The following is a 15744-nucleotide window of genomic DNA, read 5'->3' as shown; positions in this document are numbered from 1 at the left end:
CAGGCGCCCACCCCCGCCGCCCCGCGGGCGGACCCCGAACACGCGACGCTCAGGGAGGGAACCAGACACGAGAGGCCCCGCGGGGTCTGAGTCCGCATGGGTGAAACGTCCAGAACAGGCCCATCCATGGACAGGGCGGGGCTCATGGAAGCCGAGGGTTGGGGGTGACTGCCCTCACCTGCACCCCCACACATGCGGTGAGGTGACCCGGAACCCCCACCCTTCTCGTGAAGACAGCAGCCCAACGGGGCACCGGCCCTGCAGGCTCTCACAAAGGGACGGAAGAGAGACCCCAGCAGAGAAGGTCCTGCGTGCTGCTGCCCCAGGGCATGAGGCCGTGAGCCAGGGCCCGAGCCAGGCCCGTCTTCCGGTGCACACGCGAGGAGACCGCCTAGGGCAGCATGCGGTGGATGTGCTGTGACAGCGCACGGCGTGGGGGACAGGGAGAAGGGGCGGCCACCCTAACGCGCTCTGGCACCTTGGGGGGGCTGCCCACACCCCAGTCGTCCTGTCTCTGAACCCCCTCCCCACCTGTGGAACTTTCAGGATCTGCACTCCCAAGGACAGCCCTGAGGTCCTCAGGAGTGGCTCAAGTCCAAAGTGCTTACTGTCCTGTGCAAGACAGAGCCCACACGGGCCTGACACCTCCCGCCCCCGAGGCCGGCTCACGAGGCCGGCCCTCAGGGGCGTCTGGACCCGGACTCCGGGGCTCCCACCACCCTCACCGGCGGGGGGCTCGTGTCCCGGAGCTGTCTGTGCAGACACGAGGTTTGCGCCGAGGACCTGCTCCCCTCCTGGGGTCTGGGGTCTCCGCCCGAGCCCGGCAGACGGGCCTGCTGACCGACCCCCGGTGAGAACCTGGGCGCTGGGTCTCTACGCCCCCTGGAGACCACACCTCACGTGTCGGTTTGGGGGAATTAAGCACATCCTGAGGGACACGCTGGGAGAGGGTTCTGGAAGCTTGGCCTGGTGTCCCCACCCCTGCCCCACACGCCTTTGCCCGGAGGTCATCTTGCTTCCTATCCTTTCTCTGTATAAACCACAGCCTTGGGGCTTGGGGACCACCATCTACTGAGCCCTGGGGGTCCTCCCGTAACACCCCCACCCTCGAGGGCCCTCCTGGCACATCCCTGCCCGTAGGGTGGGGTTCTGGGAACGGACAGGGGTGCCGCAGGTGTCTCTTGCCGTGGCCAGGTCCCTGACCTCGGAGGCCGGCTCACCGTCCACAGCAGCACTGTGGAGCTTCGGCCTCACATTCCAAGCAAGGAAACAGCCGGTGTCCAGGCTCTGCCCACCCAGCCCCTGCAGGCCTTCTCCAGGCACAGGCAGGCTGCGATCATCCAAGGGCAGTGACAGGCACAGTGACCAGCTGAGCCGGCCGTGCCGCTGGGCCCAGCGCTCCGGAGTTAACAGAGCTCAGAAGGACGTGCGTGGCCTTCCCGTGCGCCCCTGCCCAAGGGACCCCGAGACCTCCTTCTACAGAGAAGCGGGGAGACGCGTGAGAGGGCCCCGGCACGCACAGGTGCAGAGGGTTTCAGTCCCCATGACCACCTTTCCCCGCCCTTCCCAGAAACCACTGATCCGCCCGTGGCCCCCGCAGCCCCACCCCAGGCTGCTGGTTCCCGCTGGAGGAACCCGTCTCCGGTGAGGGGACAAGAGCCTGCTTCCGAGAACGAAGAGACCCAGCTTGCCCCCACCCAAGGTCAGGTGGCCCCGCACGCTCCTTCACTCGATGTTCGCTAACCTGCAGCCCACCTGCCCAGGGGCAGCCCAACCCACAGACAGACACAGCGCAGCTCGGCAGGACGGACAGATCCTTTCCCTCAGCAGCACCGGGTCGCCAGCAGCTCGACCCAGACCAAGACCAGAGGGGAGGTGAGCCCAGCGCGGGGCTCCGGCTGACCCGGCCAAGGAGGAAGCTGCAGGCACCACGGCGCCCAGCCACCCCGAGGGCCACACGGCATTGCCCGCCGGCAGCACTGGGCCGTCCTGACGCGGACAGGCCCGGAGGGGCGGCCGGCGCCCAGAGGGAGGCCCCCGCGCACTTCCTGGAGAGGCACCTGCCCACGAGGGCACGGCCGGTCCATAAAGACTCTGGCACCTTCCCCACGTGGCACTTCCACGAGGCCACGGGCACCCCAGGTACCGGACTCTCAACGCACGACACCTGCTGTGCGCCAGGCCCACCGCCAGGTGCCCACAGCAGGCGGGTCTCACCGTGAACTGTGTGATGGGGGCCCCGGGGGCTGGACAGAGCACCTCCCAGGCGGAAGGGACGGAGGGGGTGCCCTGAGGTCAGACAGACGCGCAGACAGAAGCCAAGCAGAAGGGTGGGGGGGGAGGGGCTCTGACAGGAGGGGTGCGTGGGGGGGTCGGGGGGGGCCCGGCGGCTGGCAGCTGCTGGGCTGCAGGACGGGGGTGGGTGGGGGTGGGGGTGCCGAGGCTGGCAGGGTGAACCCTGGCTGGGCGGCGCCTCTGTGGTGGCGGGAGGGGGACCGAGGCGGCCGCCCAGGGAGCCTTGGCCCGGAGAAGCACACTGGGCTATTTTTAGACTCCCGTTGGCTTTGTTTCCTCTTCAGTCGGTAAGTAACGGGAGCGGGGCTCCGTCCGCCAACCAGGACGCCCGGTCAAAGCCACAGAAAGCTGGCAGGCCGGCCTCGCCAGACCCAGGACACAAGTTCCCGCCAGATCTGGGCGCTCACGGTCGGCACAAATCCACCACACCCTGCTGGAGCTGGGCCGCGCGGAGCCGGCAACAGAACGCCAGGGGCACGGCCAGCTGCTCGTCCACACACCACTCCGAGGCCGTGCCCCAGTGGCCTTCCAGCCAAATTCCATTCCCAGCCCCTTCGCCGGGGCCCCGACAGGGCCGACGAGTGCGGGAGGAACGAGAGCCCCTCCTGCGTGCCAGCCACCGCGCCACAAGGCTCTGACGCACCACCGACTCTGGATGGGGACGGGAGGAAGGGAAGAGGGGAGGTGGGGGGAGCAGAGGCCCGCCCGGGGCGCGCCGCGCCCCCAGCCTCACCCCTGTCTCTTCCTCCAGCCGTGAGGAACACGCCAGAGGCTAAAACCAGGCTCCGGACAAAGTGCCGGAGGCCGTGCGCGGATCCATACCAGCCGTTTCTGGGCAATCTCGGAACCTTTACGCTGTGGGCTGCAGCTGCCTGACCCCGTCACCAGAAACAGGAAGCGTTTGAAAACTTGAAAACCCAGGGCACCTGGTAGCTCGGTCAATGAGCGTCCGACTCTTGGTTTTGGCTCAGGTCACGATCCCAGGGTCGTGGGATGGAGCCCCGTGTCAGGCTGAGCGCGGAGCCTCCTTAAGATGCTCTCTCCCTCTGTCCCTCTCCCCTGTTCGCGTTCTAAGCTAAAATTTTAAGAAACAAAAATGAAATAAAACAATTTAGGAAGTCACAGCTTTAGGAAAACGATAAGCCATCTGGGAATACAGCCAACGTTAACAGCAGATACGGGGACCGTGCGGGAAGAAGCTCCCTGGAAACAAACCCATTGGACCCACTGCGCACTCAGCCCGGATAGCAAACACCAGGGGACCTCAGACACAGGGGCACAGGAGGAAGGCTGGACTGCTCGCCTTTCACGGAGGGGAGAAAACTCCGGAAGAAATCCCACCAGGAGGCAGGATGGGCAAGTCCCGGCCCAAAAGGAGCAGAAGGGCACCTCCCCACCGCGAGGCCGGCCTCACCCTGACACCAGAACCAAAGACGTTCCACAGGAAGGAAAATGGGCCGATATCTCTCAAGGACACGGGAGCGCCCCGGAAATCCGACACAGCGTGTGGAAACGACCGTGCGCCGCGACCGAGTGGGATCCGCCCTGGCGGGAGGGCTGGCTCCGCTCACCGCATCAGCGGGCCAAAGAAAGAGCACAGGCTCACGCCAGACGCACAGAGGGCCTCCATGATGAAGCCTCTCGACAAAATAAGGCAGACGGGAACCACGTCAGCTTGATAAAGGGCACCCACGGGACACCTGCAAACGCACGTCGCCTCCACGGCGAGGAACCCGAAGCTCTCCCGATGCCACATCAGGACCAGGGCAAGGGGGCCGCTCTCTCTTCGTGACCGCGTCCTGCACACGTCTGCCGCCACGCTGGCGTGCACAGCAAGACAGACATACGGGACGCAGATCGAGAAGGAAGGCGTAAAACCGCCTGTGTTCACGGACGACAGGATCAAAAGAATCCAGAGAACAAACCAACAAACCTGGAACTAACCAGCCGTTACGGCAACAGTCACGGAGTAAGGGTATTGCTGCCCGCGAACAAACCACACACAAAGGTCAGCTGCCTTCCTATCAACGGGCAACGAACAGGTGGAACCGGAGGCTAAAAAGACCTTCCCGTAAGCACCGAGACAGACAGACTGAGGCACAACCTTAACGGAACGTGTAGGACGCCCACACGAGGCTCAGTACAAGACCCTGGTGAACGACCTCAACAAAGAAGTCAACAGACGGACGGAGAGTCCCCGTGTGAGGGCAGGAAATACCGGCAAGATGTTGGTTCCTCCCGACCCAACGGGCAGATGCACACGTGCCCCCCGGCCCCGAGCCAGCGTGCTTTGTGACGGGCGCCCCCGGACGGACTCTCGGGTGTATCTGGACAAGGCAAAGACAAGCATCACGTCAGAGGACGGCCGGGCGCTGCGGGAGCGCAGACGCACTCCAGAGCCCCGGGAACGCGGAAGGCACGGGCTGGTGAGGGAGACGGACAGTGGGACAGGACAGACGGCCAGAAACACTCAACTGGCGTGCGACACGCCTCACGGGCAGAGCACCAGGGCGAGGGCAGACTGCAAGGACGGGGCCCGCGTGCCCGGAAAGGATCCGGGAGCCAACCTCACACCTCACAGCTGTACACATCAAGCACAGAACACGAACTCCCCAGAACGCCCAGAAGATACCAAGGGGCAGGGGTGGGTGACCTTGGTTTGGGGAGTGCCTTTCCCACGCCCCAGCCTGTCATCTCGTGACCAATCCTCATTCCCTAACACAAGCAGCTCAAAGCCCACACCCCACGACGGCCCGCTTGGGGCCGGTGACTACGGAGAGGGAAAGAAGTGAACAAGGAACGGAGGGGCAACGGGGCCCCCGCCGCAGAGCCAAGTGGACCTCAGCGATCGGGGCCTCAACCTCTGGGTACATGCAGGCGATGACCTGGGATGAGAGGAAGAGTCAAAGATGCGGTTTAGACACACTCCGTCTGTGCCGTCCCCGCGGCAGCCCGGTACGGGGAGACTACAGGGCAGCGGTGTGTCCACGGCAAGAGAGTGAGGGACGGGGTCACGGGCCCAGACACACATTTCGAGGTGTGATTCAGGTGCCCGGGCGGAGGCAGACGGAGGCCAGGGGCCTCGAACCCTGGCCAAGGAGCCTGGGCACCGACAGGCGGGGCCGAGCAACGGAGGCCGAGGGGTGGCAGCCGGGAGAGCCGGGGGCGCGTGCGGCCCCAAAGCCGAGCCTCGCCAGGAGGGACTCACGGGAGGGGTCACGTACCACCACGAAGGCAAGGAGAAGGTGCCCCGGAGCGGGCCAGCGGGCGAGGGAAGAGGCCGTCCCACCCACACCCCACGGCCCAGCCTCGCACCGCTGCTGGCACAGACATGCGTGGAACGCCAAGGAGGGCTCCCCGAGAGCCCGCAGGGGCCTGGAGACACACGCACGACGAATTCCGTTCAGCGGCCGGGGGAGAGGAGAGCCACCCCCGTTCTCGGACGGCAGGCGCAGGGGCCGCAGCCCCCGGGCAGCCCAGAGAGAGGGCGGAAGAGACCGGAGAGGGAGGCGGCACTCCGGTGACGACACGCGCGCCCCACGCAGGGCCGGGACAGGCAGGGAGGGCGTCCCGTCCCGGGAGGGGAGAAGAACGGCGGGTCAAGGGGGAGGAAGAGGCACGGAAATGGAGCTGGGTCGGTAGCCGCAGGGGCATGGAGCGATGGCACTCACTGTGTATTCTGCATGCTTTTTTCCATACCATTTCATCCACTTCCTGAACTCTCGGTCCATGGTCTGCAAGGGAACGACCACACAGCTGTCAGCGGCTCCCCGTGGCCCCTTCCTACCCCCGCGAGACGAGTGGGGGGCCGCCCGTGGACCAGGCCTCAACACGACCCCTTTGACAAGCAGCCCCAGGACAGCCCGGGGCCTGCAGGGTCCACGGGTCCGGACCACACACTCTAAAGGGGTTTCCGAAGACAGAGGCGCTGCCCCAACCCCACTGGCCCCTCCCCGGGCAGCCGCCTCTGGAGGGCACGGGCCGCCCTGTGGGGAGCACACGGAGACCCGCCTTGTTCTGTCCTCTCTCTGTGCCCCGCAGGTCATGGCCAACAGGAGCCAGACCCTGCACCGTACTCCAGGGTCACTCACCTCCGCGTACTTGGCTGGGATGTCGGCTTTCTCCACGCCGTAGTGATGTTTGCAGTTGGTGGCCGCGGCCACCTGGAGCACGACCTGGCCCACTCCTTCAGAGACAAACACAGAGAGAGAGAGACAGAGAGGGGGAGGGGGAGAGGGAGAGAGAAGGAGGGAGGAAGAGAAAGAGAGGGAAAGAAAGAGAGGAAGAGAGAGAGAGGAAGAGGGAGGGAGGGAGGGAAGGAGAGGGAGGGAGACAGAGAGGGAGGGGGAGGGAGCAAGAGGGAGGGAGGGGGAGAGAGAGGGAGACAGGGGGGAAGGGAGAGGTGCTGTCACAGACGCGGCCCCTGGGTCAGAGGCGCGACCTACCCCTAGTGCTGCCCATGGGGGTCAACAGGCAGAGGCCACAGGCTCTCCCAGCTCACTGAGGACATTCTAGGGACACAGACCCTGAGCTGAGCCCCCACCCGCGGATGGGACGGCCGTCTCGCTCACACTGCCTCACACACACAGGCCACCGCACGGCCCCCGCGTCAGGACGCTGTTCTCCTGAGACCTAAGCGACCCGCGAGACACGGCTCCTCCACAAGACGCGGGAGCACCCCGAAGGCTCCGGCCACCCGAGCCCACCCCCGTCGGCGCCACAGCGTGGCGGGGGCGGGCTCTGACGCAGGGCTGCAGGGAGCAGGCCCCGCGCACCAGAGACAGGCTCTCCGGACCGTGCGTCCTGACAAGTGGGCCGCACGCACGCAGGCCCAGCCGTCCAGGTCTCAAGAGGCCACGGGGGCTTGCTGCGAGGGGCTGCGGGCAGCAGGGGGTGGTGACCGAGGCACCCGCTCTGCCTCCGGGGGCCAGGGAGGCGGCGTGCTGCTGGCACGGGCTGCCCGCACTCACCACTGCCCAGGTCCACAAACAGGTCGTCCTCAGTCATCTTGATCTCGTCGATCATCTGCGCGACCAGGTCAAAGGAGGTCTCCCCGTACACCTCCGGGGAGAAGGGCTCGTAGTTGTTGAGCTTCTCGGGGTCCGTCACCGAGTGGTTATACACCTGCTGCAGGATGTGCCGCAGGAGCCCGTTGGACGGCCGGGTGTTCAGTTTCATGGGCTGAGTGGTCCCCTTCCACTAGGGCGTCAAAGGGAGCACGTCACAAGTGACCGTCCTCCCGGCACCGCGGACTCCGCCCGAGCCGGCTAAAGGCTCACACGTATGTGCCGTCCTGGGCGCCACACCCCTCAGGAGACGGCAGAGGCCGCTAGCTGTGCGGGCCCCGCAGCCCTGGCCTCAGAGCTCTCTGCCCTCACCCGGGAGCCTGGCTGGGCAGAGAAGTGGGCCGGGAGCTAGCGCCTTGCGGGCCCTTCTTAGGGCCCCATGGCCGGGACCTCTGCCTCAGGGACAGGAGCTGGGCCCGAAGGGGCAGTGGGTCCTCTGACCCCTCACAGCCCACCCCCTTCCAACGCACAGCAGCTGCCCTTCAGCCACCTGCAGCCAGGACTGGGGCACAGAGCATCCCCGAGGACCTTCCCCACCTAGAGACACAGGGCGGCCTGGAGCCAGGCCACCACTGGAGACCGCACGGCCCGGCCCAAACCTCAGGCCCCGCCTCCTGCCCAGGACAAAACTGAGGCAGTGGGGTGGGGGTGCCACACAGCTGACCCCAGAAAAACCTCTGAGCCCCAGTCCCTTTGCACAGGAGGCCCGACGCCTGACCATACTCGACTGACTCAGCATCCCCCTCCCCCATCACTGCTACTAACGGGGATGACTGCCCTGTCCCAGGCCCCGGGGTCACAGGGCCTGTCACCCCACCACAGCCTCCCCCACAGCAAGGCTCCTGCCGGAGAGCCCCCACCCAGACCAAGAGCCCACACTGTCTGGACGGCAGAACGTCCTTGGAAACAGGAGCGACGCGCTCTTTGGAACTGCTTCCACAGCCTGGCCTGGCCCGGCTGTCTCTGTTCTTTGCCAGGCGAGGCCTCCTAAGGCCCCAGCATAGTGGGTCAGGAAAGCGAGGACAGAGCCTCAGGCCTCTCCCCAGTCAGAATGTCTCAGGAGGGCGGGGAGATGCTCACAACGCTGCTGGCCGAGGGGCAGGAGAGGCCCCGGGAAGCTCCTCAGCGTGTCCGCCTGTCACAGTCTGCGGAGACGGGGCACCAGCGGGAAGGTACGCGTGCGCCTGAGCCTGGGGACGACCGCTGGGCACACAGGGCCCGAGGACGCACCCCACCCCCGACAGCAGCTCCCCAGACCCAAGCCACATTCGTGCGCCCCTGCAGACGCCTCTCAAGGAAGCCCACACTCCAGGTGGCCTGCAGGCTCTGGGAGGCTTGTGGTTAAAACCACCCGGGGAGCGTGAGGGCAGCCGGTCGGGCAGCCCAGCACACGCCCCAGGCAAGGAGCCGAGCGTGGGGGGAGGGCAGAGGCCACCTACCAGCTGGTGGATGCTGTCGATGGCGCGGTTGTACTTATCACAGAGCCTCTGCATGCTCTCGAAGCTGGAAGGCAAGGGAAAGGCTCCGGTCACGGTCACGGAGGAGCTTGGAACGAGCCGTGGGGGCCCAGCCGGCCTCTCGCGAGGGACAGCCCACGGCCAGGCAGAGCCAGCCCGCCCCCCGGTGGGCAGGCGGAGGACTCGGGCCCCCAGGAGAACCGCGCGTGGGCGACGAGGCCGAGCCAACAGTCTGGGGCTGAGACAGTCTTGGGCCACGTGCCGCGTGCTTGGGGCGGCCTGCGAAGGCCGAGGCTCCCAGGTCAAACCCAAGGTCAACGGCGTGCCCAGGAGGCGTTAGGTGAGGAGGTGAGGAGCCCTGCACAGACTTCACGTCGCGCTGTGGGCAGGACCCGGGCCAGCCGTCACTGCCCCTAGGGCCGGACAGCAGTCCCATCTGACCTGCCAGCAGGACCCACTGCCCCGCAGGGCTGTGCACCGGCCCCACACGGTCTTCCTTCCCTGGCCGGAAACAGCCCCTGCCTCAGCCCTAACTTGATGGGTTTGGGGACCACCCGGCGGCAGCAAGGGCCCCCTGACTCTCCTGGGCACCGCCCAACACCGGCCTCTGCAGAAAGCTTCCAGCACTTTCCAAGACATAGGTAGCACGTGTTAGACACTTAACGACAACCGGGCTGGGAGTCTGTCGGTGAGACTAGACTCTCCCAAACCCCACCATTTTTACTTCAAGTATGACTTTCAGTGAAATCCTCTAACCCAGGAGCCACCCCCCCCCCCCCCAGGGCTGACTCTGCCTCCAGGGGACACTGCGTGACATCTGCGGATGCTCCGGGGCACTTCCGGCATCGACAGGGTGGGGCCAGGGACGCTGCTCAGCCTGTGACAGGGCCCAGGACGCCCCACAGAGGACGAGACCCGCTTGGTGTCAGCGGTGCGGAGGGGACGTGCTCCAAGTGTCTGCCCCAAACCGGAGGGGGAGTCACCGGCTCTTCCTACAACACCCACAAACGCACACAGGGCAAGGAGGCTTCCCGCCCTGAGCAGGACACCAGGAGCCTGGGAGAGGAGCCTCCACACCCAGGGCACGGGAAGCGATGGCCGCACCGTGTGCACCCCGAGCTTCCTGCCCCAGGCCTCCCTGCGTCTTCACCGACCGCCTGCCCCTCATCCTCGGCCGCGCCCCAGACCGGCCCCCCAGTGTCCACTTGCAATCTCTCCTAACCCACCTGGACACGGAAGGGAAAACCACCTTGAAGGAAAACCATCCTTAAAAACACTGGCCAGGCACAGAGCAATCAACCCTTTTCTGACAGTGTGCTTCGCTGGCCAAATGCCTAGTGTCCAAGGGTCAGTGCCCGTCCGCACCCTCGCCCTGGGATCGGGAGGGGCGTACCCCAGTCCTCGGCCGGGCCCCTGCTGCCAGAGGCACAGGCCACCAGAGCCCAGGGCCTGAGCGCTCGGGACGACGGAGGGTGAGCACAGCCCCTTCCTTGCTTCTCACGTGCTGAGATGATCGGGGAACGGGGTACGGGGCCAGGGCTGGCTCAGGCTGGAAGAGCAAGGCCAGGTCAACGACAGTGGGGTGCCGGGCCCCGCAAGGGGCTTCGGGGCTCCTCTGGGCCCAGCTATCATGCCCGCAGGTGACCCAGTCCTCCGGACAGACTGCAGGCCGCTTTCAAGCCTGCCCAGAGCTAAACCGGCAGGAGTGGGGAAGAAGAGAAACAAACAACTCCAGGCAGGCATTCCAGAGCCTGCCCCGCCCTTCCCCACCCACAGGACTCTCCCCATCCGGATGTGCCCGCGGGGAAACTGCCAGAAGCTGCCGGAGGGTGAACCCCAGAGACCCTGCCTGGAGCCGGCCGGCGCCCGCAGAGAAGGCAGCGCCCGCCAGCCGGGGCTGGCCCCGCACACACGGCAGGGGCAGCGCCCGCAACGCACCCCTCCCAATCGCGTCCTCCGGTGTCTGATCCACATTTCCCCCAACAAAACCTCACGGAGGCGCCAGCCAACCCGGACGGGGAGTCTCAGACCAGAGACCACTCGGCAGAGCTCGGCTCACCTTTTGGTGTCGTAGTCGATTAAAACGTAGTTCTCCATAGCGAGCTTGAGGTCCGGGATCTCTTCGCAGACCCACCTGAAACACAAGTGTAGAGACAGCAGTGAAGACTGTTACGATCGTCTATTTTCACTCTCAACGGTCTTAAACACGGTTTGCTCCCAAATACTGAGGACAAAAACAACAACAAATCCTCATTACCGAACTCAAAACGCACAAGAGGAAAGGGAGGCATCACTTCAGAACAAATCGCGTAAAGTTTAGGACGAAGTTGTGACACACATGCTTCCGTGGCTTCAGTCGGTGTCGCCTACGGGGGGGGGGGGGGGGGGGGGGGGGGAGGGTAACTGGGCTCGCTCGCGACGGAGCCTGGAAGCGTGCCTGATCAGGTCAGAGCTTGAAAAGCAGCGGGTGGACGGAGGGTTAAAGGCAACTATTTTTCTCTTAAGTTTGTTTATTTATTTTGAGAGAGAATGAGCGGGGTAGGGGCAGGAACAGAGAGAGAGAGAGGGACAGAGAGAATCCCAAGCAGGCTCCACGCCGACAGAGCAGGGCTCGACCTCATGAACCATGAGATCACGATCTGAGCGGACATCCAGAGTCAGACCGAGCCACCCAGAGGCCCCTAAAGGCAACTATTATCTCACGAGTTAACTGATCGCAAGACAAGGGGGTTTCTTCAACAAACAGGGGGAGCCTACAGATTAAAAGGGGCACAAAAATACACCAACGAACCCTAAGATACGACCCTTGTTGAATCATGATGCAACGCGGACAGAAAGCCAAGGGAGAAGTCACTGCTGTAGACCTTATAAAACACGGACGTTAGGATTTCAAGCTTAGATGAAATGAACAAATTCCTTGAAACACACAAATAACCAAGACCTGACACATGTAAGAACGAGTGACACCAACGAGGCTGGCCTTACCCTGGTGCCCAAACCAGAGGGAGACAAAGCCTCGTAAAGCAAACCCCGGGCAGAAAAAGGAAATCGATGGGCCAATTTCCCTCATGAACGCAGACACAAAAATCCTCTGCAAATATTAGCCGACAAGTTAGCAAGCCGTGTCAGTCCGCTGAGCACCTGACTCCTGATTTCAGCTCAGGTCACCATCCCAGGGTCGTGGGCTCCAGCCCCGAATCGGGCTCCACAGTCAGCACGGAGCCCGCTTGGGAGGGATCCATTCTCTCTCTCTCTCCCTCTCTCTCCCCCCCTCTGTCCCTCCCCACAAGACCCCCTCAGGCTCACAGTCCCCAGGGCCAGCCCACCTCCAAGCATCAACTACCCCGTGCTCTCTCAGACCCAGGGAGCAACCTCTCCGTGATGCAGTCCGTTTGGCAGCACACGTGGTTGATGTCAGGAGACCCAAGGGTACAGGAAGGTGTGCACCCTGCAGCGGCCACCAGATGAGCGGTGCGACACTGAGGACCCCAGAAGGGCAGGGACAGGTGAAAGACACTTCCCTCCAGTTCTCAGTACAGGCTCCGGCCAGCACCACAGGGCAGGAAAAAAAACAGCACAAAGACTAGAAACGCAACAACAAAACATCTCTATTCACAGGCACACAATTTAACACACAGACTAACCTAAGGAATTTACACAGGAACTTCTAGAACTCAGGTGGATTGAGCAAGGTCAGAACACATGGGGTCAATGGGCAAAAATGAAGTCTATTTGCATACGTCAGCAACAAAGAATTTTGAAATGAATTTTTTTAATGCCGTTTAAAATAGCAGTAAAAGTTAAATACCTAGGGATAATTGTTTTTTAATGTTTACTTATTTATTTTGAGAGAGAAAGAGAGTGAACTCATGAGCAGGGGAGGGGCAGAGAGGGAGAGTGTGTGCTCAGGAGGGATAGAGAGACAGGAAGAGAGAGAATCCCACGGAGGCTCCAACCTGCCAGCACAGAGCCCGATGTGGGGCTCGAACTCACAACCCTGAGATCATGACCTGAGCTGAAATCAAGAGTCAGCCGCTTAACCGACTGAGCCACCCAGATGCCCGCCCCCCGCCCGGCGGAATAACTTTAATGAAAGATTTGTAAGACCTCTACACTGAAAACTGTAAGACACTGCTGAGCAAACGTAAAGACGAAAAAAGGGAAACTCTGCTCACAGAAGACTCCACATTGTTAAAGTGGCCCTTCCCCCAAAACTGAACCGCCAACTCCAGAGTAGTCCCCAGTGCAAGCCCAGCAACTTCTGGAGAAGCAGACGACCTGGTTGTAAAATTGACACACAGGGCGCCTAGGGGGCTCAGTCAGTTAAGCGTCCAACCCTTGACTTCAGCTCAGGTCATGATCTCACGGATCACGGGTTCAAGCCCCGCATCAGGCTCTGCGCTGACAGCACGGAGCCTGCTTGGGATTCCCTCTCCCTCCCTCTCTCTCCCTGCTCCTACCCTGCTTGCGTGCACTCTCTCCCTCTCTCTCTCTCTCAAAATAAATAAATAAACCTAAAAAAAATTTTGATACACTGAAGACTTCCACTAGTCAAGATGCCATTAAAACCACAAGCAGCTACGCTATGTGTAATGAAGTATCTCACGAGGCATTCACAGCCAGAATATGTCAAGAATTCTCACAACTCAGCAAGGACAACGCAAACAACTCAATCTCAAAAAACAGCACTGGGGCGTCTGGGTGGCTCAGTCAGTTAGGCATCCAACTCTGGCTCTGGTCATGATCTCATGGTTTGGGGTTTCAGGCTTGGCATCGGCCTCCCGACAGCTCAGAGCCTGGAGCCTTCTTCAAATTCTGTGTCTCCCTCTCTCTGCCCCTCCCCTGCTCGAGCTCTGTCCGTCTCTCTGTCTCTCTCTTTCTCAAAAATAAACATAAGAAGAGGCACCTGGGTGGCTCAGTCGGTTAAGCGTCCAACCGGCTCAGGTCATGATCTCACGGTCTGTGGGTTCGAGCTCCACATCGGGCTCTGCGCTGACAGCTCGGAGCCTGGAGCCTGCTTCGGATTCTGTGTCTCCCTCTCTCTCTGCCCCTCCCCTGCTCACACTCTATCTCTCTCTCAAAAAATAAACATTAAAAAATTTTTTTAAAAAACATTAAAAAGAAAAAAAGCAGCACAAACTATTCTCTCATAAAAGAAACCAGGGGCGGGGCGCCTGGGTGGCGCAGTCGGTTGAGCGTCCGACTTCAGCCAGGTCACGATCTCGCGGTCCGTGAGTTTGAGCCCCGCGTCGGGCTCTGGGCTGATGGCTCAGAGCCTGGAGCCTGTTTCTGATTCTGTGTCTCCCTCTCTCTCTGCCCCTCCCCCGTTCATGCTCTGTCTCTCTCTGTCCCAAAAATAAATAAACGTTGAAAAAAAAAAAAATTAAAAAAAAAAAAAAAAAAAAAAAAAAAAAAAAAAAAAGAAACCAGGGGCGCCTGGGTGGCTCAGTCGGTTGAGCGTCTGACTTCGGCTCAGGTCATGATCTCGCGGTTCGTGAGTTCAAGCCCCTCACTGGGCTCTGTGCTGATGGCTCAGAGCCTGGAGCCTGCTTCGGATTCTGTGTCCTCTCTGCCCCTGCCCTGCTCATGCTCTGTCTCTCAAAAATGAATAAACATTAAAAAAATAATTAAAAAAAAAAAAAGAGAAAGAAACCAGAGCTCCTCAGAGAAGTTGCTGATTCGAAGGTTTGGAACATGGGAGATTTCAGGTGACTCCAGAGCACCTGTGGTTCTAGAAAACAAGGATGTGCTCAGCAAGGCAGGGGGCATGCCAAAGGGACACGGGACGAACCGGAGAGCCCTCGGTGGCCAGCACAGGAACAACGTGAAACAAGGTTGTAACAGCAGGAGTGCATCACGGCTCGTGGGATGAAACATGAAAACGGAGTTCGGATCAGCAGCCGAGGAGAGGATGGGCCTAGGACACAGCGGTGAGCAGTGGCGGCAGGTGAGGTCCACCTGGGGTGCGAGGTCCGAGTGGAACCGCGATCTCTGCATAGTTCCCCGGGACCCCACCCGAGGTACGTATTAAATAGGGGGAAACGGGAACTACACCCCAGAGAAGCCTGGTGGACGCCACCTCAGCCGGGTGTCACGCCTAACGTCACTCCACAGTAAGGCAGAATTAGAGGCCGTGTGCCTCTCGCGGCACTGAGGCTCTTGCCAGGAATGGACGCTTTTTGTCACAACCGTTTTCCACACCCGTTCCACATTATTCAGAAGCAGGCCACAGATGCTACCAGTGTGTCCCTCAGAAACACGTCAGCATTCCTCCTAAAAGTGACAGACTGTTTCTTTCAACATAACTACAATGCTGTGGGCGCACCTAGTAAAAACAACATCAGGAATAGTAAGGAATTTCCTCAAATTCATACAGGGCATCTGTGAAAAACCTACAGCTTACGTCATCTCCGTGAGGAAAGGCTGAAGGGCCTAGTCACCTCAACAAGACCAAGGAAGAGAAATAAAACCGTGAAGACTGAAAGGAAGAAGTAAAACTGTCCCTGCTCAGAGATGATATAATTATTTCTGACAGCAACTCCTAATAAATCTACCAAATCAAGTACCAGAATCAATAAATTTAGCAAAAGATCACGGTTAATGTATGAAAATCAATTGCGTTCTTTCTTATGAGCAGCAGGTAACTGGAAAATAAAATTTAACGCAGAATCCCATTTACAGTGGTGCCCAAAGCTTAACTGCCTGAGAACAAATCTAACAAAAGGTGTCCACGACCCCACACTAAAGTAACAGAGGACTGTTAGAGAAACACGGAAAGACCCAAGTAAGTAGAAAGATATACCATGTTCATGGATTGAAAGACCCAATACTGGAAAATGCAACAGCAAATCTTTCCAAACGACCTATCGATTCAACGCAATTCCTAACAAAACTATGCAAGAACCAACAAGCTGATTCTAAAATTT

At 61.0% G+C, this 15744-nt stretch overlaps 1 protein-coding gene across 3 annotated transcripts in view; it reads right to left on the bottom strand.

The window, feature by feature from the left end:
• Nucleotides 1–15744, bottom strand: part of DOT1L (DOT1 like histone lysine methyltransferase) — a 63784-nt gene that overhangs the window by 27024 nt on the left and 21016 nt on the right. For all 3 annotated transcript variants that reach the window (XM_043586039.1, XM_043586036.1, XM_043586040.1), the window contains exons 3-7: nucleotides 10878–10952; nucleotides 8801–8864; nucleotides 7266–7494; nucleotides 6387–6481; nucleotides 5967–6029 (exon numbers count right to left, since the gene is read on the bottom strand). In XM_043586039.1, coding sequence (XP_043441974.1) covers nucleotides 5967–6029; nucleotides 6387–6481; nucleotides 7266–7494; nucleotides 8801–8864; nucleotides 10878–10952 — 526 coding nt within the window. The remainder of the gene's footprint in view (nucleotides 1–5966; nucleotides 6030–6386; nucleotides 6482–7265; nucleotides 7495–8800; nucleotides 8865–10877; nucleotides 10953–15744) is intronic.

This window comes from Prionailurus bengalensis, chromosome A2, assembly GCF_016509475.1.
Source record: "Prionailurus bengalensis isolate Pbe53 chromosome A2, Fcat_Pben_1.1_paternal_pri, whole genome shotgun sequence".
Lineage (NCBI taxonomy): Eukaryota > Metazoa > Chordata > Mammalia > Carnivora > Felidae > Prionailurus > Prionailurus bengalensis.
Note: the sequence above shows the minus strand (reverse complement) of the source record. Positions and strands in the feature narration are given on the sequence as shown.